At 39.3% G+C, this 24,829-nt stretch overlaps 1 protein-coding gene across 7 annotated transcripts in view; it reads left to right on the top strand.

Moving 5' to 3' along the window:
• LOC144598723 (syntaxin-binding protein 5-like) overlaps nt 1–24,729 on the top strand; it is a 178,688-nt gene extending 153,959 nt beyond the window's left edge. For 6 of the 7 annotated variants that reach the window (XM_078409059.1, XM_078409058.1, XM_078409055.1 and 3 more), the window contains 6 exons: nt 1,750–1,986; nt 3,920–4,280; nt 6,183–6,348; nt 11,418–11,529; nt 12,453–12,673; nt 16,549–24,729. In XM_078409059.1, the coding sequence (XP_078265185.1) occupies nt 1,750–1,986; nt 3,920–4,280; nt 6,183–6,348; nt 11,418–11,529; nt 12,453–12,673; nt 16,549–16,590 (1,139 nt within the window). In that variant the 3' untranslated portion in view covers nt 16,591–24,729. Of the gene's footprint in view, nt 1–1,749; nt 1,987–3,919; nt 4,281–6,182; nt 6,349–11,417; nt 11,530–12,452; nt 12,674–16,548 lie in introns of those variants that run through there. The other variant, XM_078409060.1, reaches the window with a different exon arrangement.
• Nucleotides 24,730–24,829: the final 100 nt, after the last annotated feature.

Below are 24,829 nucleotides of genomic sequence, written 5' to 3'. Positions count from 1 at the left end.
TACCCTGTACAATATTTTTTCAATCTTTAAGGCAACCTATCCATTCCCTTTGTTAGTCAAGTTACCTTTCTCTGAACATTAACCTCCATCATTTAACTAATAATTTATGTTTCTTCGTTGCTCAATATCAGCTTAAAATTATTTGTTTATTTAGGTGGATGTAGAAATAAAACTACGTGACAAACGCTAAAAGTGCTAAATGTAAGATTCACTTATAAATCCAATTTGACACAAAGTAATTACAACCAAGTATTTTAAACAGAACTTTAAATAACTTTGGTTTTCCAGAAATATTTATTTTCAATATAAATAGCTTCTGAAAAACAGAGTTATTATTTCATTTGGATTTAGGATTTGAATCACTACAATCAAAATATAAAATGCTTATCAAAATTATCAAAGTATATGGTTTGTCAGCCGTAACTCATTAGTTAGCACTAATGCCTCTATTACCTTGTTGAGTACAAGTTCTACTCTAAATATCTGCTCATAAAATTCCAAGCTGACATTCCAACACAATTCTGAGAGATTGCTACATTGTTCCAGTGCTGTCTTTCGGATTAAGTGTTAAATCAAGCCCCCATCAACTTTTTCCAGAAGTAAAAATGTTCATGATGCTATTTTCAAAGAAGATCATGGAAATTTAATAGTGTATTTAATCAGATCATTTAAAATAGATTATCCAGTTACTACCACAATGTTTTTGGAACAGTTGGTGAAAGCATTTCCTCCCTCTGATAATGGTTACACATTCAAGCACATCACATTAGCTATAAGGTATTCTGGAATAAACTGCATTGAAAGGCACTCTATCAATCTAGGTTGTTTTGCCTTTCTAGGCATTTAAAATTAATCTAAGAGATAGGAATTGGATTCATTCACTTTCTACTGTAACTAGAAACTAACTGGATATTTCAATGCTCAGAAACTAAGACATTGAAGACAAAACTGATAAGCAAGATATGGAAATAAAAGAAATTGCAGATGCTGGAATATTGAGCAAAACACAAGTGCTGGAAGAACTCTGGTCAGGCAGCATCTGTGGAAGGAATGGTTAGATGATGTTTTAGGTCAGGGCCCTTCAAAAATTGTTAAAGTAATTTTTAAGAACTGGGTTACTGATAATTTTGAAATTGGATTGATCTTAGGTACCTCTTTGCTATGATTATTCTAGAATAAAAACAGTAATATCATCATTTTCTTCAAAATCGTAGTGTTAATTTGTAATTGACAGATACGACACAGAAACAGGCCCTTCGGCCCCTCAAGATTGCACCAATCATTGATCAACTGGTCACACTCGTTCTATGATATTCCACTTTCCCACTAGGGGCCAATTAAACTACAAACCCTGCATGTCTTTGGGATGTGGAAGGAAACCTGAGCAGCTGGAGGAAACCCACGTGGTCAAGGGGACAACGTGAAAACTTCACACAGACAGCACCCGAGGTCAGGATAGAACCCAGGTCTCTGGCACTATGAGCACTATTCTGACACCAGCGTAAAAGCATTTCTATTATGAACACAAAATCAATAACTCAATAATCAAATAGAGCCTAGCTTTAGGGAACTTCACATTCATCATGATTATTGGCCCCAGCTATCATTCACTGAGAGCAAGATATTTCAGCGTGTGTTAGGAAGCTGACCAAAAACATGAATGGCAATGATTGAGGTTCTGGAAGTATCCATCCATCAGACTTGACAACACTTAGGTAATTTTATTGTTCACTCACTTATTTTATGCAGAAAGTAAAGAAAATTCTTTTAATCGGTCAAGAAGTTCCAGTGTCTCCAGCATTGACAAAGAATCGAAGGAAGCCATAACTGCTCTCTACTTCATGGAGTCCTTCAATCGGAAGATGGATTCCACTCTCTCACCATGCCTTTGGGTTGGTACCAGTTTGGGTACAGTACTAGTTATCTCATTGAACCTTCCTCCAGAGGAGCAACGATATTCAGAGCCACTCATGGTTTCTCCCAGTGGTAAGAAACGTCTTTATATTTACTTTATAGGATGACTTCTTGTTTTGGAAATCAGCTGTCCTGACCTTTTTGAGGACAAGAGTTGTAACTTGGTTATCACATGGAAGAGAAAGAGTAAAAAAAAGGGGCATATTCTGGCAGGAAGATAGAAGAGGTGGAGTACCCCAATGATAATTTTTGGCCCTTAATTATTTATTTTGTAAATGAATGACTTGGAAGGGACAGAGGATAAAGTATCCATTTTGCCAATCAAACAAAAGAGGGTGAGAGGGCATGATGCAATGAGGGTATTTGGACTCTGCAATAGGATACAGGTAGGTTGAGTGGGTGGGCAAATATTTGGCAAATATGTGTAATGTGGAATGGAACAGACTTGAGGGCAAGGTAGTGCACTTTTTTTTGTTATTGTTCATAACAATAACTAAAGCAGCACGCCTTTGTGATACTGTAATCAGAATGGACTCAATGTCATCTTGGCCTTCTTGCCTATTGTGCTAGTGGAGGTAATATAATTGAGCTTCCCCCGAAAATCATCACGCGTAACCCTTTGGATATTGTTATAGAGGAAACAGTCTGTTAGGTAGAAATGTGTTCAGTAGCCTGCTACTGTGCAAAAAGACCTTCATTTATGTTTGACATCATCTGTAGGTAAGTTCTTTCAGCTATCATTATATACAGTTAGACACAAAATGCTGGAGTAACTCAGCGGGTCAAGCAGCATCTCGGGAGAGAAGGAATGGGTGACGTTTCGGGTCGAGACCCTTCTTCAGACATTATATACAGTTGTTTGCTTAGTTTATGTTTATTAAATAATGATTCATTTACATTGATATGGCAGTAAATATATCTTGCAATCTGAATATTGCAATATCCCACACATTATCTCAGAATTGGGAAAATTCAAGGCATGAGTGGAATGACATATGATGAGCGTTTGATGGCACTGGGCTCATTGAAACCTGCCGAATAGTGAAAGGCTTGGATAGCGTGGATGTGGAGAGAATGCTTCCACTAGTGTGACAATCTAGGACCAGAGGTTATTTCCTCAGAATCAAAGGACGTTCCTTTAGGAAGGAGATGAGGAGGCATTTCTTTAGTCAGGGGCAGTAAATCTGTGGAATTCATTGCCTGTGAAGGCCAAGTCAATGGATATTTTTAAGGCAGAGATAGTTAGATAGATTCTTGATTAGTATGGGTGTCAGGGGTTATGGGGAGAAGGCAGGAGAATGGGATTGACAGTGAATGATAGATCAGCCATGATTGAATAGCGGAGTAGACTGGATGTGCCAAATGGCACATCACTTCTGCTCCTATGACTTATGAACTTATGCCATTGGGTCTTAAAATCTAAACTGTTACATTTTCCTTACCTTCCAATGACAATTTTTGCAGGGAGCTGTGACTCTTGAACATTGTGCCTATTTGGCAAATATGAACAGGTCTGAATCAGTGCTTTTTTTTGTAGACAAAAATATGCCACTGCCTATTCCTTGCTGTTGGTGTGAATGATGGATCATCGTCCTCTAAGCTGTTTAAGGACCTGCCACCTAATTTCATTCATAAATTTTACTAGCACTAGTTCTTAATAATAATTTGCCTGTTTAACTGCATTTGGTCATTTGGATACATATAAATTGGCTTATGCTCTGAGGAAAATTAGTGCTATAACTGAGAATGTTTCATGTTTTCAGTAATATTATGCTTTAGATTATAGATATTTGTCAAAAAGAACTGACTGAATGAATTTGGCCAACTGAAAATGCTTGCAATGTGTTTCTCATGTCTGATACAGGTTTCTCACAACTAGATTATTGGTCTTGAATCATTTGAAGTACATCCAAAAACAGGAAATATAAACAATTAAAATTAATAAAATGCAGGATTCCATGCTGGTAGTGACAATTGCATGACATATATTTTTTGAATTTTTCAGGCACTGTGTTAATGTCGAAAGGAGCCATACTAACATTTGCCTCTTTGGATTCGCTGGGCAGTTTAATACACCCCCCATATGAGGTGTGGAAGGATCCCAACAGTGAAGATAAAGATGATAAAGCACGGAAAAGAAAACTAGTAAGATTTTCACCATCTTCCTCTCAGGAGATGGGGGACCACCAGTATGTAGTGCTCTGCTCTGAGAAACAAGCCAAACTCTATTCCCTTCCTTCTCTGTGCTGCTTATATGTACACAATATCACTGAGACTTCCTTTGTATTAAGAGCAGACATCGTAACAATGTGCAACAGCATCTGCCTGGCTTGCTTCTGTGCAAATGGACATATTATGACCTTAAGGTAACTTTCTTGTACTGTAAGTACTTGAATTTCCTACTATAATTTCACCGTTGATAATTGTAAAGTTATGTTTATGAAACTTTTTTATGTGAATGTTTATAATCTACATGTTTAGATTTTCTGTCATCTCCCTCTTCCTTCCCAAGCCATAAATCGCTTTGGGAAATCAGAGGACATTTTGTTTTCGTGACATTGCTTTCTTCAGTTCATTGCTCAATCTCTTACACATAGAAATTTGCTCGGCCTTGGCTTTAGTTGCGTTGATTTCCTTCTCCATACAAGTCCAGGTAACATCATTAACACTGCAAGGACATTGCCAGACCCTCCACTCCAGCACTGTACATTACTGTTCTAACCGTGCATCCAAGGACATTGCCAGACCCTCCACTCCAGCACTGTACAATACTGTTCTAACCATGCATCCAAGGACCCTCCACTCCAGCACTGTACATTACTGTTCTAACCGTGCATCCAAGGATCATATTGATGCAGTTCTTTCCATCAGCACTCACTTAAAGCCATGAATCATAAAAAAAAAAATTCTTATCTTGTATTTAACTATGCTCGCAAAAGAATAATGTTATCTCAGTGCGTTTGATTAAATCTTTTAATATATTACTCACTGGACTGCACATTAAGACATTAATTATATAATTAAGACAATAATTAAGACTCACTGGGCTGCACATTGAGACATATCTTGTTCATAATGAAAGTGTTGTATCACTAGCTTCTGAGTGCTTTACTCTAATTTGTTCATTGTACTGCTTGCTCCATTTTCATATTTTCATGTGATTTTAATATTTCTCAATCAAATTATGGGAGCTTATCTCAAAACGGTGTAAACCTGTAGGTGAATGAGCATTATGAGTCTCTATCAAATACAATCATGAATGAAGTACATGTAAGGTTACTGGTTACAAGCAATGTAAGTTATATGATTGAAAAGCAAAGGAATGCAGTTAATGAATTAAAACAGATGATGCTGGGGATATTCAACGTGCAGCATTATTGGAGAGAAGCAAGGTTAACATTTCAGGTCAGTGATCCATCATCAGAACGGGACAAATTAGAAAACAAACTTGTTTTAAGTTGCAGTGAGGGAAAGGGGTGGGACGTTCAAAGGGATTGAATCCTAGGCCCAGCAACAAGTCCTCAGTCCATGATGTCATCGCCAACCATTGCACCCATCTTTACCAATCACATTAGTCCATGACCTAAACCCTGCCGATTCAAATGCTGGCCGAGATGTTTCTTCAATGTTGTGAGAAGTCAGTTCCACTGCCTCCTCAGGCAGCACGGCTCATAATTTTGTCCACCTGTCACCAGGTGATGCAGTTTATTTTGGTGCTATGTGAGAGAGGGAACTGTAGCTTTTTAAGCATGTGGTCCTGCCAAAGGAATGTAAATAAAGGAAGATAAATGAGGGCAGTTAGAGCGTGGGGATACAACAGCCCACGAGAGTTATGAGTTGCAGACCACAGCAGTTGCTGCAAATCTGAAATGAAATGAGCTTGCTGGAGATATTCAGCAAGAGGCTTCCATGAAGAGAGCAAAAATACTGAGTTAATGCTGTCAGTGGTGATACAAGAAACCACAGATGCTGGAAACTTAACAAAACACAAAGTGCTGGATGAACTCAGCGGGTCAGGGAGCAACTGGAGGGAATGGACAGGCGATGTTTTGGGTCGGGATGCTTCTTCAGACAGAGTCGTGACCAGAGTTCCTCCAGGACTTTGTGTCTTGCTTACTGCCATTAGTGGTTGACTGGTAAATTACAGAAACACAGGTAAATTATATGATGATCATCAGAAACAATAAAAGCTCCAGTTTTTCTGCAACTCCTAAAGTGTAGGAGTTCTTAAACTGCAATAAATAATGTTAGTATTGTTTTAACCACAGCTTGCCAAGCCTTAGACCATTGCTGGATGTAAACTACTTGCCTTTAACGGATATGAGAATAGCCCGGACTTTCTGCTTTACCAACGGTGGACAGGCTCTGTATCTGAGCTCACCCAGCGAGATCCAGCGAATTACCTACAGCCAGGAAATGTGTGAAAATCTTCAGGTAAAGCTGCCATAGCGGGCAATTAGTCTCGCATGAATGTCCTGAACACGAGGGAAGCAAGTATTAATGATCTTGGCCATTTTGGTTTTGAATATAAGAAAACATTTAGAGCACAATAGTGAAATATTTGGGTGAATTGTGCTGACTATCACTGACAGTTCTTAAGGGAATAGTTGATATTCAGCCTATAAGGTGGCACTGGAGCGTGGCAACTCTTTGTGAGCTGGTCCCAGAGTAGGATCTACTATCATCCGATACAATCGCCCTACTCATTTAAATCTCTCTTCTATCTGTAAACCAGCATGTAAAACTATACAGATATATAAGTCGCAAGCTTAAACAAACTGGCTACAAGTTGGTCAATGAGATTAAGTGGGAAAAGGTAATGTATTTGTCATTAGGTCATAAGTGATAGAAGTAGAATTAGGCCATTTGGCCCAGTAAATATACTCCGCCATTCAATCATGGCTGATCTATCTCTCCCTCCTAACCCCATTCACCTGCCTCTCCCCATAACGTCTGACACCTGTACTAATCAAAAATATATCTATTTCTGCCTTAAAAATATCCACTGACTTGGCCTCTGTGGCAAAGAATTCCACAGATTCACCACCCTCTGACTAAATAAATTTCTCCTCATCTCCTTCCTAAAAGAATGTCTTTTAATTCTGAGGCTCTGACCTCTAGTCCTAGACTCTCCCACTAGTGGAAACATCCTCTCCAAAACCTCCTTATCCAAGCCATTCACAATTCTATATGTTTCAATGACGTCCTCCATCATTCTTCTAAACACCAGCGGTATTGGGGCAGTGCCGACAAACGCTCATCATAAGTTAACCTACTTATTCCTGGGATCACTCCTGTAAACCTCCTCTGGATTCTCTCCAGAGCAGCACATCCTTCCTCAGATATGGTGTCCAAAATTGCTCACAATATTCCAAATGCGGCCTTACCAGCGCCTTGTAGTACCTCAACATTACATCCCTGTTTTTGTATGCAAGCCCTCTTGAAAGCATTGTGTTTGCTTTCTTTACTACCGATTTGACTTGCAGATTAACTTTTTGGGAATCCTGCACCAGCACTCCCTTTGCACCTCTGATTTCTGGATTCTCTCCCATTTAGAAAATAGTCTATGGCTTTATTCCTACTACCAAAATGCACGACTCCACACTTTGCTACACCATATTCCATCTCCACTTCTCTGTCCATTCTCCCAACCTGTCCGTCCTTCTTCAGAATCCCTGCCCACTTTACACTATTGCCCTTCCACCTATTTTTGTATCATCTGCAAACTTGGCCACAAAGCCTTCAATCCCCTTGTCCAAGTCATTAATATACAACGTGAAGAGTAGCGAACCCTGTGGAACTCCGCTAGTCACTGGCAGCAAACCAGAAAAAGCCCCCTTTATTGCCACTCTTTGCCTTCTGCCATCCAGCCAACCTGCTATCCATGCTAGTATCTGCCCGTTGATACCATGGGCTCTCATCGTCCTGAGCAGACAAACGTGTGGCACCTTATCAAAGTCTTTCTGAAAATCTAGGTAAAGAACATCTACTGACTCTTCTTTACCTGTCCTGCTATTTACTTCTTCAAAGAATTCCAGCAAATTTGTCAAGCAAGACCTCCCCTTCACAGAGCCATGCTGACTTCAGCCTATTTTATCATGATCCATAACCTCATCCTTTACAGTGGACTCTAAAATCTTACCAAACCCCCAAAGTCAGACTATAGTTCCCACTATTCTGCTTTGCTCCCTTCTTGTGCAGCGGGGTAATATGGGCAATTTTCCAATCTATGTTTCAATGTTTCGTTTTATCTTTGTAAAACCTTTTTCCTTCAGTGTTTTTATAGACAATAGGTGCAGGAGGAGGCCTTTCGGCCCTTTGAGCCAGCACCGCCATTCAATGTGATCATGGCTGATCATTCTCAATCAGTACCCCGTTCCTGCCTTCTCCCCATACCCCCTGACTCCGCTATCCTTAAGAGCTCTATCCAGCTCTCTCTTGAATGCATTAAGAGAATTGGCCTCCGCTGCCTTCTGAGGCAGGGAATTCCACAGATGGCAGAGAATTCCACAGATAATTACTTAATTTTTATTTATTTTTGCAATTAACTATAAAGTTGTTCTCAATTTTGAATATCTCTGTTGGGAAGCTCTCACTCCAGCTTTGCCTCCTGTCCAACGCTGTCTGGGCACTCAAAGGGCAGGGCCTTAGTGCTTAACAGAACCCTAATGAAGATCAGAATGGAGAAACCAGGAACTGCAAGAAGACACAAAGTGCTGGAGTAACTCGATGGGTTTTTCTGGAGAACATGATAGGTCTGAAGAAGGGTCCCGACCCAAAACATCACCTATCCATGTTCTTCAGGGATGTTGCCTGACCCGCTGAGTTACTCCTGCACTTTGGGCCTCCTATCAAAGATCAATTGTACCAAGTCTTTTTGTCACCTCCTAACTGCATGATCTCAGCCTGAGTTTAAGCCTCTCTGGATCCAGGCCCGGTAAGTGTGGCCAAACAGCAGTGATCCACAAAATCCCATTCAGTTCAGCTTTCTGTTATTTTTCAGAGACTTTATTCTTGAAAATCCTGTTGGAAAACATGCTATTGTCCTGGGTGGTATTTATTAAATGGAATATGTTTCAGTTTTAAATTAAATTTAATGATTTAGTGAAATGTTATGTGCTTGAAGATTCAGTCTGAATTACATAGTTATCATCACCTACAAAAGTTAACCCACAAAGACTTGGGGGCCCTAATGTCAACCAGTTTATCTTGGGGAACTGGTAGAAACAAGAAAAAATAAAGTTGCATAAAACTATTTAAGCTGATGTACAAAGTAATATTGAAGATAACGTTACATTTCTCCTAAGAAATAACATTTAATACCTTCCCCGAGAGCTTTACTGTTAACTTCTCCACCTGAAGAGATGTTGCAATTTCCAAAACAGAAGCAATGGAGAAATAGTTATTTCTGGCTTCTATCCAATTGTACTGTGCAGTGGTTTCACAGGACAGGATATTTCAGATTCCCACTGGTATTAATGTGCATAGCACCACTTCCAGTACATTGAGTCCAATGTACTTCTGAAGACTTGCCAATTATGGTTGGTTGGGTATGTTATCTATTATGAACCAATTAGCACATAAAAGTAAAGAAATGTCCTTTCTCAAGCACAGCTTCTATACCACACGGGGACCAGTATTTTTCCCCAACGTGGTATCCATTTTGACTATATGTATTTGTAGTTGCCTAAGGAAATAAGACTAGTGCATAGGAGCAGAAATAGGGCATTCAGCCCATCTAGTCTGATCTGCCGATCGATCATGGCTGATCTATTTTCCTTCATACCATTCTCCTGCCTTCTTTCTGTAACATAGACACAGAAAATAGGTGCAAGAGGAGGCCATTTGGCGCTTCGAGCCAGCACCACCATTCATTGTGATCATGGCTGATAATCCACAATCATTCTGCCTGCCTTCTCCTCATATCTCTTGATTCCACTAGCCCCTAGAGCTCTATCCAACACTTTAAAATTCATACCTTTGACACCCTTACTAATCAAGAACCTATCAATCTCCATTTTACAAATGCCCAATGACTTGGCTTCCACCACTGTCTGTGGAAATGAATTCCACAGATTCACCACCCTCTGGCTAGAGAAATTACTCCACATCTCCAATCTAAAGGTTCATCCTTTTATTCTGAGACTGTGCCCTCTGGTCCTAGACTCTCCGACTACTGGAAACATCCTCTCCCTATTCACTCTATCCAGGCCTTTCATTATTCTGTATTTTTCAATGAGATCTCCCCTCCATCTAAACTCCAGTGAGTTCAGGCCCAGAGCCATTAAACACAGCATATACGTTAAGCCTGCCATCCCGGGATCATTCTCGTAAACCTCCGCTAGTCCCTGTACAATGCCAGCCCATCCTTCTTCAGATAGGGGACCAAAACTGCTCAAAATATTCCAAATGTGGCCTGACCAGCACCTTAAAAACCTCAACATCACATCCTAAGGAAAGGTGTTAGCATTTGTAACTTTTCACTGGAAGTACAGAGCAGGCAGACCACCATATGTCAATCAGCACACACACTAATTTCAGAGTAATGGCATTAAATCAGAGCTAATGCCATTGCCAGTACTGCAGACACCACCAGTTTTATTTAGAGAAATTGTCAACAAATTTGTATGTGAGCTGCTGAGTAATTGTATTGCTTTGATTCATTTTATTATTTCTAGACCTTGCAAGCTTTTACAGACCACAGATCTATGGATAGGAAGGGTTTAGGCTATGGGCCAAATGCAGGGACATAGGTCCAGCCCAGTATGCCAACTTGGTTAGTATACTGGGCTAGACCTATTTGCCTGCATTTGGCTTATAGCCTTGTAAACCATTGCCAACTCAGTCGACATGGACAAGGTGGGTCAAAGGGGCTGTTTCAGTGCTGTGCTGCTCCGACTCATCGATTGCTATGCCAGCAGTTGATAGATTGTATTGATTTCAAGGTTCTACAATAACCATGTGCTGTCAGTCCCCTGCGCTTTATATTGTCCTGTAAGACTGCAATCACAGCACCCAGTTGCTCCACTGCTGCGAGATGCATCTTTTGTTACATTGCAGATACCTCAACAATGACTTACACATGTTACTCTTGGTACAATGTACATCTGACTGGTGGGATGGCTAGAAATGATGCTAGTATTTGTAAGGAAAATAACTGCAGATGCTGGTACAAATCGAAGGTATCACCAAATGCTGGAGTAACTCAGCAGGTCAGGCAGCATCTAGGAGAGAAGGAATGGGTGACATTTTGGGTCGAGTCCCTTCTTTAGACTCTCCTGAGATGCTGCCTGACCTGCTGAGTTACTCCTAGTATTTGTAAAATGATTACAGAAATCCAGCAAGGCACAATTTCTTTGCTGTCTTCAGCCCTACAACTTTGTTGTTTCTAAATTACAACGAACTGTGGTCATTTCAGCAAGCTAACAAAATTATTCTCTCTGATAACCTCCTTTCCATAAGTTTTGAAATTATTGGCTCTAATGATTTCTTTATTTTTTCAGGAAATGCTAGGAGATTTATTTATTCCCACCGAAACTCCAGAAGCCCAGAACAGAGGTTTTTTAAAGGGATTATTTGGCGGAAGCGGCCAAACATTTGACAGGGAAGAGTTATGTAAGTTATTGACAAGACAGACACTTTGCACACAATACAATTACATCAAAAAATTCAATTGGATATTGATTAGGAACAAAATCATACTATATTTAAGATGATGAACAGAATCTGCTGGAGTCTGCAAAATTATGACCTTTATCATAATATGCTGAAAGATCATTTCCCTCCACAATGTCTGTGCCAAAATTTATCTTTTTGCCCCTCCTATGGTCAAAGTCATTGTTTTAAAAATGAGTTACTTCATTCGTGCAGTGGATAAGGGAACACGTTCAGAGATTCCCTTTGCCTCACGTGATCTTGGAGTAGCGAGCTAAAATCTTGCAGTGTCTGAGGGAAATGTTTAAACAGATGAATTCTTTATATTGGGCATGAGACATAACCTCAGAAGTAATATCAGTTGCAAGATAACAAGCCAGATTAAAGTTTAATTTAGCTTTACAGCATCAGTGTAAAGTAGTACTATTCTAACAAGAACCAGAGAAAATCTGAAGACCAACTATAAGTCATACGTTGGTGCAGCACAGGGGCACAGCAGATGGTGCTGCTGCCTCACAGTGCCAGAGACCTGCGTTCGTTCCTGACCTCTGGTGCTGTCAGTGTGGAGTTTGCCCCTTCTCCCTGTGACTGTGTTGGTTTGCTCTGGTGCTCCAGTTTCCTCCCACATCCCTAAGACATGTGGGTTTGTAGGCTAATTGGCCTCCAGTGTGTTAGAAGTGGATGAGAAAGTGGGATAACATGGAAACAGCGTGAACGGGTGATCAATGGGTGGTCTGGCGGGCCAATGGGCCTGTTTCCATGCTGTGTCAATCAATCAATTCTCTCTCATCAAAGATTGTGGATGACTGTTTCTTCCCTGTTACCCAAAAAATATGAGTGTAATTAATATTTCAACAATTTTATACTGCTTTTTCTCTTTCAAGTTGGAGAGGCTTCAGCAGGCAAGGCATCTCGTACACTTGCCCAGCACATCCCTGGACCGGGTGGCCTTGAGGGTGTGAAGGGAGCTGCGTCAGGAGTAGTTGGTGATCTGGCCCGTGCTCGTATTGCTTTGGATGAACGTGGACAGAGACTGGGGGAATTGGAGGACCGGACAGCTGCTATGATGTCCAGTGCAGAGACCTTCTCCAAACACGCACACGAGGTAAAAACACACTTGATTCTTTACAGCATCTTAAACGTTGCAATTTAGTGACTTAAAGTGAAATGTCTACTTGTGTAAACATTCAAAAATATATTTGTGTCCCAGTCATGCGCATGGAGACTTGATGGAAGTATGCAAAATTATGAGAGGCATAGATAGGGTAGAGAGTCAGAACCTTTTTGCTAGAGTGAAAATGTCCAACACCAGAGGGCATTGCTATAAGGTGAGAGGGGGAAAGTTAAATGGAGATGTGCGTGTAAAGTTTTTTTACACATAGTGGAGGCTTGGAACATGTTGCCAGGGGTGTTGGTGGAGGCAGATGCGATAGCGGTATTTAAGAGGCTTTCAGACAGGCACATGGAAATGCACAGAATGGAGGGACATGGATCATGTACAGGCAGATCGGGTCAGTTTAACGGCATCATGTTTGGCACGGACATTGTGAGCCTCAGGGCTCGTTCCTGTGATATATTGTTCTCTAGTCTGTTATCCTCTGAGCTAAATTATCCTGGAAGAGCACAATATGTGAACTGAACCAAGGAGAAAGAATTATGAAAGGCATTATGATCGACATAATGCAACTTTGCAAACTCAGCTAGAAAACCAGAACTGTTCTCTGATCCTGAAATTAGTCTATAATTATTTCTATGCACTTTTAACTATTGTCTTTCATAATCACCTGCCATGTTGGGAATGCATTTAATATAGATAAAAGGGTGCCAGAACACATATTATTCCTTGCCATTAGTGGATCTGTAAGCTGCCTAATTTAATTAATACATTTATTTTTTTCAACTTATTTCTTTTTTTATATTAAAAATTCCAAAAATTAGATAATCTAGTTTTTAACTTTTTGGAGATGTTACTCCCTACCATCACGAAGGAAGCCCTACTTGTTAGCATAGAGGGTTTGGCATTTAATAAAATAAGCCATTTAGTCACGGACCAACAGACACGACGATTAGACATTGTGTAGGAAGGAACTGCACCGAAGATAGACACAAAATGCTGGAGTAACTCAGCGGGTCAGGCAGCATCTGTGGAGAGAAGAAATAGGTGACGTTTCGGGTCAAGACCCTTCTTCGGACTGAGAGCCTGGGGAGATGGAGTTTAGAGATATGGAAGGGTAAGTTGTGAAAATTACAGATCAAAGCAGATTAGACAATGATATTTTCCACTACACAAAACCAAAAAATGGCAACATCCTCTAAAATGACTGACACACAAATGTCCACTCATACAAGTTAGTGTCACAGTCACTGGGAAGTATAAACTGGCAATGCCTGTTAGCAAAGCTACATTCCTTGAGTTTGCCTATCACTGTTCTTCCTGTATGTACAGTTTCCTAATGAGCTTCTGAGCATGATCACTAGAGTTGTTTTGTATTCCACATCCACCACAAAGGATTTCTGGAGCAGAATAAGCAGCAGTGAGGTTGTTTCGCCAGATTGAAGAAACTTCGCTGAGAACACAGTTAGTGAAGTAGGAAATAAAAACAGAAATGAGAAATTCATAGCAAAAAGAAACACTGTTTAGTTCAGTGTGTCGGTGCTGGGTTACAAAAAAACAGCTATTTGGTTGTTTTCTATATCCAACTCCCAAGCTTTACCTTTTTTGATAACAGCACTTCCAGTGCACGCTGAATTACCTGTAATGGGGTTTTCTGCCTCCACCACCCTTTGAGTTCCAGACCCACACCACTGTTTGGGTGGAAAAGCCACGTGTTCAACACCACCAATGTCCTAACAATTACCTTTAAATCTTTTCTCCTCTTTGCAAATGTGCCACTGGTCCTTGGCAATGCCTCACCTTGCCAGAGTGAGCCCTGAGACCCACCTTGACAGAGTACCCAGCCCAGCATTGCACAGGCATAATGGATGCCTTGCTTAAGGTGCAGGGGTGCGTGTAGCTGTGGGTGGTCATCGCAACATTGTGCTCCGTTTCGGTCACTTTACTGTAGGAAAGGGCCATTAATCTGAAAGAGTGTGTCGAAGATTAACGAGGATGTTAGCAGGACCTGAGGACCTGAGCTATAGGGAGAGGTTGGACAGGCTGGGACTTCATTCCTTGGAGCACAGGAGGTTGCGGGATGATCATACAGTAGTGTATAAAATCATGACAAGAATAGATAGGGTGAATGCTTTTATGGGGTATTTTTTCCCAGAGTAGAGGAATCAGGAACTTGAGGGGATAGGTTTAAGGTGAGAGAGGAAAGATTTAATAGGAATGCGAGAGGCAACATTTTCGCACAAAGTGTGGCTGGTGTGTGAAACAAAGTGCCAGAGGAAGTAGTTGAGGTCGGTACAATAATAACATTTAGATTCAGAGGGATATGGGTCAAATGTGGGCAATGCAATTAGTTTAGATGGTGCATCTTGATCAGCATGAACAAGTTGGGCCGAAGGGCATGTTTCCATGCTGTATGACAGTGACTCTATGAGAACTGTAAAGAATCAGCACTAAGTATTTGTTTACTGATCAAAAATTAAAACACTGAAGAAGGTGGAAAGTGGAAATAAAAACAGATAATATTGTAAGGATTCAGCAGATCAATGTGTCTAGAAATGCCTTACCTGCTGAGTGTTCCTAGCATTTCTGTTTTTACTTGTGATTTACAGTCTTGTCATTTAACATCAGCACCAGTAGTGTAGATTGAATAGCTCTTGTTCAATCATCACAAGCAAGATGAATGTCCTCCTGTGTTGAACTTATTTGTCATCCTTCTTCCAAGAGTTTATACGTAAATATTTTTATATAAAACTTCTTTATCTACAGTGCAATTACTTCAATTCAGTTAAATGCAGGCAAATGTATTTTCTGTATTACATTCCACTTTCAGTCCATTTTTTCTTGCAAGTTGTGAGTTACAATAGTATGAATGAAATAATACTGTCATGAAGTAATTGCTAAAATATGAATTATCAAAGAATTTCAATTAAGCACGAAAGAATTAAAAATAATTGTATTGTGAAATAATGATGAGTTGAAAGGTTCATTGAGCTGCATGTGCAGATTGATCTTTTGCCAGTATGTTCACGGTACACATAGAGTTTTCCTGAGCGCATCAAATCTTACTAATAGTAAAGTGATACATTAGATTTGAGAACATCAAAATCACTGTGCTTGGGAGTCTGGTGCCAACATGAAATACAATACATTGTGCCCAAGGCTACATCTAGTTCAAAAAGTAGTTTTGACTTGAATTAATTTCCTTTACTTTACACATGAGAGCAGTCTAATTTCCAGGCAAAAGCACTGTAAAACAAGGAGGCTCGAATACTGTTGAGAACTCCCCTGAGGTTGAGAACACCTGGAGCGGCGCGGCATCACAGTATGAAGCTAATTATTTGGAAGTCATGTCACATTGCCTCCTGTTTTCATCTGGCAGCAGAGAAGACATAAGGTTGCACACAGCAAAGGAGGACTTTTCTGTTTGCATTCAGTCCACACAAAGTACTGAGAAGGATGTTGATATGACATTTTGTGGCTTGCTGCAAAATGTTGATTCCTTTGATAGGAGAAGCAGGTAAGTGCTAGGAATGTGTGTGCTGCAGTGCTGGTACTTTTATACTGCAGTTGTCCCACCTCTTCCTGCCATTGGGTGTGTCTGCAGCAAGACAGTCAGGCAGAAGATAGTGATGGGGATCCAGAAATGTAGGTGGATTCACCTCTGGTAGGGTGAAAGATACTTCATAAATTTCATGCATCGTCTGGAGAGAAATGAAACTTAGTCTGAAATCGGTGAAATCTTGCAATTTGTGGTGTTTTCTACACGTTTCTGTAAACATTGTTTAGTGCAGTCAGTGTCACTTACTCTTCTGTCATTGAATTACAACAAACAGCCGCTCACTGGGACATTTTTTCTCCTTTTTCAGTTGATGCTCAAATGCAGAGATAAGAAGTGGTATCAGTTCTGAAGACTTCAAGAACATGTAACTATGTGTAAATTCAATAATGCCATTCCGTGAAATGGATGTTGCCTCCTTCCTTTGGTCACTGGAAAGGAAATGACTTTTCTCCTCCAAAACTCCTATTCTCAAAAATGATTTGCAAAATAAATAGACACATTTTGTGTCCACAAATGAAAGAACAAAGGCTTAACACGAGGTCTCAGTCCTTTGAGACGAGGATTTGATGCTGATGTTTCCATTTCACCAAACTGCAATAGTGAACTCCCATTTTGTTTAGATAGAGCTTTTCCCTCACTCAGAGCAGGGAAAGTAGCGACTTGTACAGATTTGAATGATAATGCTCATAGAAAAAAATAGACTTACTTTAATACCTTGCATGGAAACAATACCATCCTTACGATGATAAACAAAAGCATGTTACGATGGAGATGGGAGGGGATGAATTTCATTTCTAGCTTTGACAGAATATAAAAAGAAAACAAGAAAAATATTTCTATTTTTAAATCTGCATAGCAAAGCCAAAAGTGGTATGTGAACTGCAACAGGAATTGACTGTTTGATTGCTGAATGAATGGACATTTGGATGTGCTGTTCAACAAAACTGGAAACTTGAATAACAGATAACCTGGCAGTGAATCTTGAAATTTCATTAAAACTTCCCTGAGCTACAATTCTGCTTCTGCATTAGCATATTGTTCTGGTATAACAAAAGAATATGCAGCATGATTGATGTTAACTACAATAGAGCAGAAGGTCAGACCATTAGATGTGTTTCTTGATCACTCTGTTACAGGTGCAATGGATATTTCTTTCTGAGAAGCTGAGCAAACTGGAGTCTACCAATCTTTTATTTTGCAAGCATTTTGTATGGAAAGTTGTCGTTATTCAGGTGACCAAAGGTTATGTACTTTGAGAAGTTGGATGATTTATGTGCTAACGTTCTGTGGCACCCCACTCTCCCTTAACACAATCTCAGCCTACTTCACTTGGATTGGATGGAAGGAAAACATGAGAAAAAATGTTAATTAACATGAAGTCAGGACCTTTCTGTAGCACAGTCTCGCACACAAATCAAGTGTAGCTCAAACATCTGAAAATGAAAGGAGCATTATTCACTCTATGGCTTCATATAAACATGTTCTGATGACCAACACATAGAGCAAAATATAGCAGATTCTGAAATGATTCAATCACTGATGTTGAGATGGTGGTATGACAACATTAGGTTCAACCGAAATATCTGTGTTCCCGTGAGCTGTGACGACTTATAAGTATAGAAGACCAACAATAAAACTAGAAAGCACTAATACTGTAATCGATAATACTGCACATTCAGTGATACATCTGCATTGCTGTCTCCAAATGTCAAGGTTCAACAGAGTTCATATCAGATTTACAAACAGGTACACAGTGCGTACTCTCCAATATCAATGTGGTATTAATACAGTTACATCGCACCCACATAGAGCTAGATGGTTCCTTCTTTCTAACAGTCCATTCACAATGTATATCCTATGAAGATCCCAGCTAATCTGGGCAAGAATGGTCAAAACTTAATATTCCTTCACCATTTATGTGAGGTCTGATTGACAATATGTTGTGGATTTCTTGCTGGTATGTGCTGATTTTTGGGGTGTTTTTCTGTGCTAGGCAGTCTGTGCCGATTTCATCGCAGGGTTTGTACTTGTTCCTTGTGTTGAATGTTAATGTCTTTACTCCACCTTTTGAAACACATATATTGCTGATTTACTTCAGATGTGTTCTCTCTCCCAGATGTTGAGTAAATTAATGGTTAATGTGTTTCAATTGAAATCATGTATTACACTATTCATCCCTTTGTTTTTTGTGGGTGGATATGCAGAGAAATGCTTTCAATTCTAATTGTAATGATTATGAAAGATTAACTGAAGCTACCTTTCCCCTGAACCAGTTCTCACCAGGTCATCAGCAGAACATGAAAAATTCCCTCATTGTCACTGCAGTTTCACTCCACTATTATCAAAGTGTAATAAAACACCAAATACCATCAGTGTATGTGTACTCAGCATCGGAACATGGTACAGTAGAGCACAAGAACAGGCCCTTCGGCCCACAATGTCCATGCCAAACATGATATCAAGTTAAACTAATCTCCTCTGCCTGCACATGATCCATATCCCTTCATTCCCTGCATATCCATGTCCCCATCATACCTGCCTCCACCACCACCCCTGGCAGGCCGGGCGTTCCAGGCACCCACCGTTCTCTGTATTTCAAAAAAACTTGCCTCGCACTCCTCCTTTAAACTTTGCACATTAATTCACTAAAATGGTCAGTCTAGATTTTGCAGTCAGCAGCAAAGGATCATAGCTTGGTCTTACCCACCAAGAAAGCTGACCATAGCATTCTGTACTCTTTTCCAAGTCATTGTCGCCTTTCTTTTCCAACATTGATTGCTGTCTTTCATCCTGGAAACATCCAGAAATTGTCATGCCATCAATTCATCTCACAGATAGTAAAACAGGAGGAAATAAAGCACAATTTTTCAATACATTCTAAATATTTTGCAGACCATTAATGAAAAGTTAGAACACAGACAAAGAATTCCATGTAGGTTTTATTTCATAATACATCATTTGAAATATTTACATGAAGGAATAAATGTAGTTTATTTTTAAGGATGGAAAGAAAAAAAACATTGAAAAAATCTCTTAACTTCATGCACCAAAGCCCAATATTTGTAGGATATTCCCCAGTGTGAACAGCCAGGATATTCCCCAGTCTGCATGTGCAATCTTTGTCATTTTAATTAATTTTGTTTGGATACCGTTGGAAAGACAACAAAACAGTATAACATTTGGAGGTCACAATTAATGACAGCAACCTAGGGATTTTTATATCAGCAATGCATGTGAATACAGAATTTGTTGTCGGTTTTGCTTTGTAATGACAGCGAATGCTATTAATTCAAGTGCCATTATAGCTACACAGTAAAATCCTGAGTATATTTTGGCAAAGTCAAAGAATAAAGTGTTTAGCGATATTGTATTGAGGCATTATAAAGTCTACGTATCTGCAGCCCCTGGCTATTCAATGCTGCCCCTTCATCCAGTTTCAGTAAGAACAGTGGAGGCACAAGGAGCTACAAATGCTGGAATATTCAGCATAAAGCAAACTGCCAGGAGAACTCAGCAGGTGTGGAGGGAAGCGGACATTTGTCGTTTTAGTCTGAAAAAGGGTCTGACCCCAAAATATCACCTGTCTATTTCCCTCCACAGATGCTGCTTGGCCCGCTGAGTTCCTTCAGCATATGTTCTTTGTTCAATCAGGACTGCATTTCCTTTCGTTTTCTTTATCAATCCATCTCTGAACCATCAGGGGGAGGTATAATGAATTTCTCTCTTTTATTTTCTTTCTCCCTGAAATTTCTGACATCAGGAATCAGCCATGTGAGAAATCAATAATGCCTGTACAGTACTCAAAGCCAGATTCCTTTTTTAATTGACGAGAAATCTGCCCCAATTTTAGCGTTAGTTAACAATATATATATATATATATATATATATATAATGCATCTATGATTATATTTTTATTTCTATGTGGTAGGTTAAAACAGTATCCAATCATAATTGTTATTTAAAACAGCTGTACCTTGTTTTCTGAAAGGTACAAGTTTCAGATTTCAAATTTGCTCTATCCTGTTGCAGTCATATTCTTGTCATAGCTTTAGTATTTGTTCTGATTAGGAGGAGTACAGAATGTGTTACAAACTATAAAAGCAATTTGTGTTGCCCTGTGGGTTCAAACATTATGATAGGTGAGGATTCCTTGCTTGCTAAATGTTTATGTTCAAGGTCTCATCGCCACAGAGCAGATGAATAATTGTAGCTGGAGCCACTCTAATGATCCTTGTCATTTGTTTGTGGAAAGTCAGTGGCTGCAGCATGTTCCATTTTGCACTGACTGAGAAAATTCCCATTACTAGGATAACCAAACAAATTTATTTTTTCTTACTTGTAATTATTGCAATAGGTCTAAATATCCATAAGATGAAAATATACAATAAAATGCTTATGCTTTCAAGGTTGACACCAGAATGCAGTACGATCCCATGTATTTGGGATTAAATGTTAAATTAAACATTAAATATTTTTAAATACTCAGCATTATTCACACAAACAAGTTTTACAAGTTATATCTGGGATACAAAATTACAACTTTTAAAGATTGATAATGATTGCTAATTATAGTCCAAATATGCCCATACTTTTGAATATGCCTCTGTTCCAATTCTTCAGACTGAAGGTCTCATAATGTGTCGATTGATTAAAAAGAATGTTTAATTAGTAACGTGGTCAATAAAGTTCAAATCATTCGACCAATAATTAGTTCTTTACCTTGTATGTATGCCATCATTGTTTCACACTAAGTTGCCAATTTAATTTTTACATTTCTTTTGTTACTTGTCTTCAGTTCAGTGAAGATGTCCCAATCTCCACATGAGTAAACATTGGTGCTAATACTCCTAAATTTTGCACAAATAAAGGACTGTAATCTTTTAGTTATTACATACTCAGGTACACCAGCGAAACAATGAAAATGTATTTCAAATCTGAATTACTCTAAGCACGCCAAGTTATTCAATATAGCTTTTTTTTTGGTAAGATTTTCATTTCCTCAGCAGAATTTGTTATTTTTTCACAAGATAGTTACAAGTGTTTTTTTGATATTTTGACAGGAATAATTTCCCCGAGTCGGTGTGACAACAAATCGGATGCAATTGCTTCCCGTTGATAGGCTTAGAATCTCCAGGGCACAACTCAAATGACATTCTCTCTGAAGGAATTAATAAAATCCCAACTCATCTTCAGTGTGAACTCTGACAATATCACATTTTTATGGTACCTATAAAGCATCTCATGGCACTTTAACAATCTGAAACAATTAGTTGCAGCATTTTAAATGATAATCAGCAAGAAAAGCACTTTATTTAAGTTATCGTAGAATGCCACATTTGCATCCCAATGACAGTATTCATTTCATACATTATCATTTCAATGGGACGTCTTATCAATGTCCAGTAAAATACAGTTCACTGCTGCAGAATAAACCATTACAGCAAGGCAGAACTTCCAAAAGTGTTTAATTGTTTAGTAATTAAGTACAGTTGTGTGAAAAGTGTGACAAAAATTCAATAAAAATAAAACAATTCAGAATTTACTTTAGTGATTATTGTCATGCCTTCAGTGGTTCAATAATATGTGAAGGAAACAATTACCAAAGATGAGTTCATTGATTGATAAAATACATCTCTTGAACACATCATCAGTGATGTAACCTGGGGTCATTGGGTGTTTCGGGTCTTTCAACATCAGACACCCTGGCCTGGGCGACCCAGCCGTGGTTAATCAGACCAGGACTTGTGTTCAGGTGGCATTCCCATGGACCTCTCCTGATCCAGAGCCGTCTCGAGGCTTTCTCCGCTGCCTCTGTGGTGTTCTTGATGACTCTTCTCCTCTCCATTCCGGTGATGTCCAGTGCATTCAAGGCTTTGTTGAGCGATTGCCCTGCAAAACCTCTATAGCCAACCTCGATGGGCATACACTTTGCCTTCCAACCCTGCTTACGGCAGTCTATGACCAGCCCTTCGTACTTGGTCTTCTTCCTCTCGTGGGCCTCCTCCAGACAGTCTTCCCATGACACTGTCAGCTCCAAGAAGACAATGTTTTTGGTCGCCTCTGAGACCAGGAGGATGTCCGGCCTCATTGTGGTCATGGCAATGTGCCGTGGGAACTTCAGCTGTTTCACCAGGTCTACAGAAAGCTGCCAGTCCTGCGCATTAACTAAGCTCAAATGTGTTTCACTACATCATCGAAAGATATTTCAGGTTGGATATGACCATTTCAAATTAAGTTAATTTCAACCACAAAGAATGAAAGGTAGTTTTGCTTCATATTAAAGTAATTGATTAGTCATACCAGTGGGCTTAAAGAATCATGAATGCACCGGTGTAGATGTATTCAGATGTTGTTGCAGATTGACTTCTGCACACAGAGATCATCTGGCTACTTTCTGCACTGGATGCTGAATGGGGAGGATTAAGCACTCTGACTGTACAGGTATTCATGATAGCCTCAGGATAGATCTGCCTATGTGCACTTAACTCAGCATCCAATTCCTTCTTTTTGGGCACTAAGTTTCATTCCCAAATGTCTCTTCTGTTTAGTGGCATATGGTGGGCTGTTTATTATATGCTATCGGAGGCTGTTTCCGCACTGCACATTAATTCACTGTAATGCAGAACTGACTCCCAAGTATTGTGTTCAGCTGTCCGTTACAGGAGCTCCCTGTCGCTTCGCCCATGAATGGGATCAGGCACGCAAAGAAATAAGGTAATAGGATGTGATCAGATACAATCTGCACATCTGTGTGATGCTATTGTCTGATTCTAGCAGGAACTATCAGCCATCAAGAAACAGGTCCTCAGCAAAATCTAGAACCATTACCAGTGCACTAGTAAGTTTTATGACTACTTGGCACTTGTTTTTGATCAGTCTTGCCCAAATTCTCAGCACAAATAGGGCGGTCACGACATGAGAATAACCATCGTTTTAGTCTTTAAATCATCATATTGAGAAGCACGTGGTTCTGAAATCAAATAGGAAATGCACTGGATAGTCTTTCTTTGAAGATTTCTCTATTTATTTAATTACTGTCTGGTTTAATATAGTTAGAAATTCTGTGTATATCTACACGTTATAGTTGATAGTGAACTGAGGATATCCCACCAACATGTGATGTCATTGAGTCCTCCCGTGCCTGTTACAGGAAGGTGTTTTAGTCAGTAATGAGTGACCAGCAATGCATGGTGGTTAAATAATGATTTAAAGTACCTTGGCACATCTAGGACTAGGGAACTAGTGACTCCTTGCGTTGTAGCCAAATGTACCACCTTTTGTTTTTATAATTCTATTTCTTTAGGAATTCTTTGCATTTTAAGCAGTCCATGTACCAATTGAGAAATAATTTGTGGAGTAAGGAACTGCAGATGCTGGTTTAAACCGACGATAGACACAAAATGCTGGAGTATTTTAGGCAGCATCTCTGGAGACAAGGAATGGGTGACATTTTGGATCAAGACCCTTCTTCGGTGATTGATTCAGAAAGAATTTGATTGCTTTTACCTTGAAAAAAGGAGATTGAATTGAGTCATTTTCAGTTTCGATTGTCGGGTGCATCACTTCAGTGAGTGGATATTTTAGGTACACGCATTGATATTGCTCTTGCAACAGATACAAATAACCAACTTTGATTAACTCTGAAAACAGTTTTCTCCATGGCTTTGAATGTTTAGAGGTTGGGGTGGATGGTGATAACATTTCCTACTGTAAATATCCATAATGAAACAAGGTTTTATTCACTTGAGGCTTGTTACAGAAAATATTGGTCACACAAGTGATGTTTATACTTTTTGTCGTTACTGATATAACATTCCATGTGGTTCCATGCTCCGATCACAGGAGTCTTTCTCACCCATGTGTAGAGTTGCTAGCTATCAGTACAGAACTTTACAGGACCTAGCAGTACAACCTTACATAGCAATATGAAATACAGCAGAACATTTTTTTATAAATACTTAGCAGCAGCTGTTTGGACTTTCTTTGATTGTGATTTTATGATTAACACCATGTTTACTTTTAAAAAGGTATGTATTTTTACCAGACAAAATATCTTTAGTTAGTAGTTCTTGACATTATTTTGATTGTTGCCATTTTAAAAACAGCTAGAGCCAAAAAATGGGAAATAAGGTGGTTTGAGATTTCTGTATTGAAAGTTGTACTCTTAATCATATATGATTTAGCATGAATTCAGATGATGTTTTAGTGTATCATTTAAAGGGCAGAGTCTAACAAAAGGTTGCCAGTGGAAATTGCCATAACTAACCTTGTTGCAGTTATTTCAGTGTTTTGTTTTAAAAAGCTTATTCAATGATGTGACATTTCTGTAGACTAGAATTAAAACTGTATATGGTGTATATACAATGTTCGAAATGTAATGTATTATGTTATATATGTTTGTTAGTGCAAATGTTGATGCTTTTTATTGGGACATGAGGTATTCCTGGAATAAATCCCATTTATATTGGAAAAGGTGTTGATAATTAAAATGTGATTAAAATTATATTAATTTTTGCTGGAAAAAATAAATCTTTTGTGCAGCACCTACCAGTACTGGCAGCTTTAACATAATATCAGACGGAGGTGGG

Source organism: Rhinoraja longicauda, chromosome 12 (genome assembly GCF_053455715.1).
Source record: "Rhinoraja longicauda isolate Sanriku21f chromosome 12, sRhiLon1.1, whole genome shotgun sequence".
Taxonomy (NCBI): domain Eukaryota; kingdom Metazoa; phylum Chordata; class Chondrichthyes; order Rajiformes; family Arhynchobatidae; genus Rhinoraja; species Rhinoraja longicauda.
The sequence above is the reverse complement of the archived record's forward strand: the minus strand, read 5'-3'. Positions and strand labels throughout refer to the sequence as shown.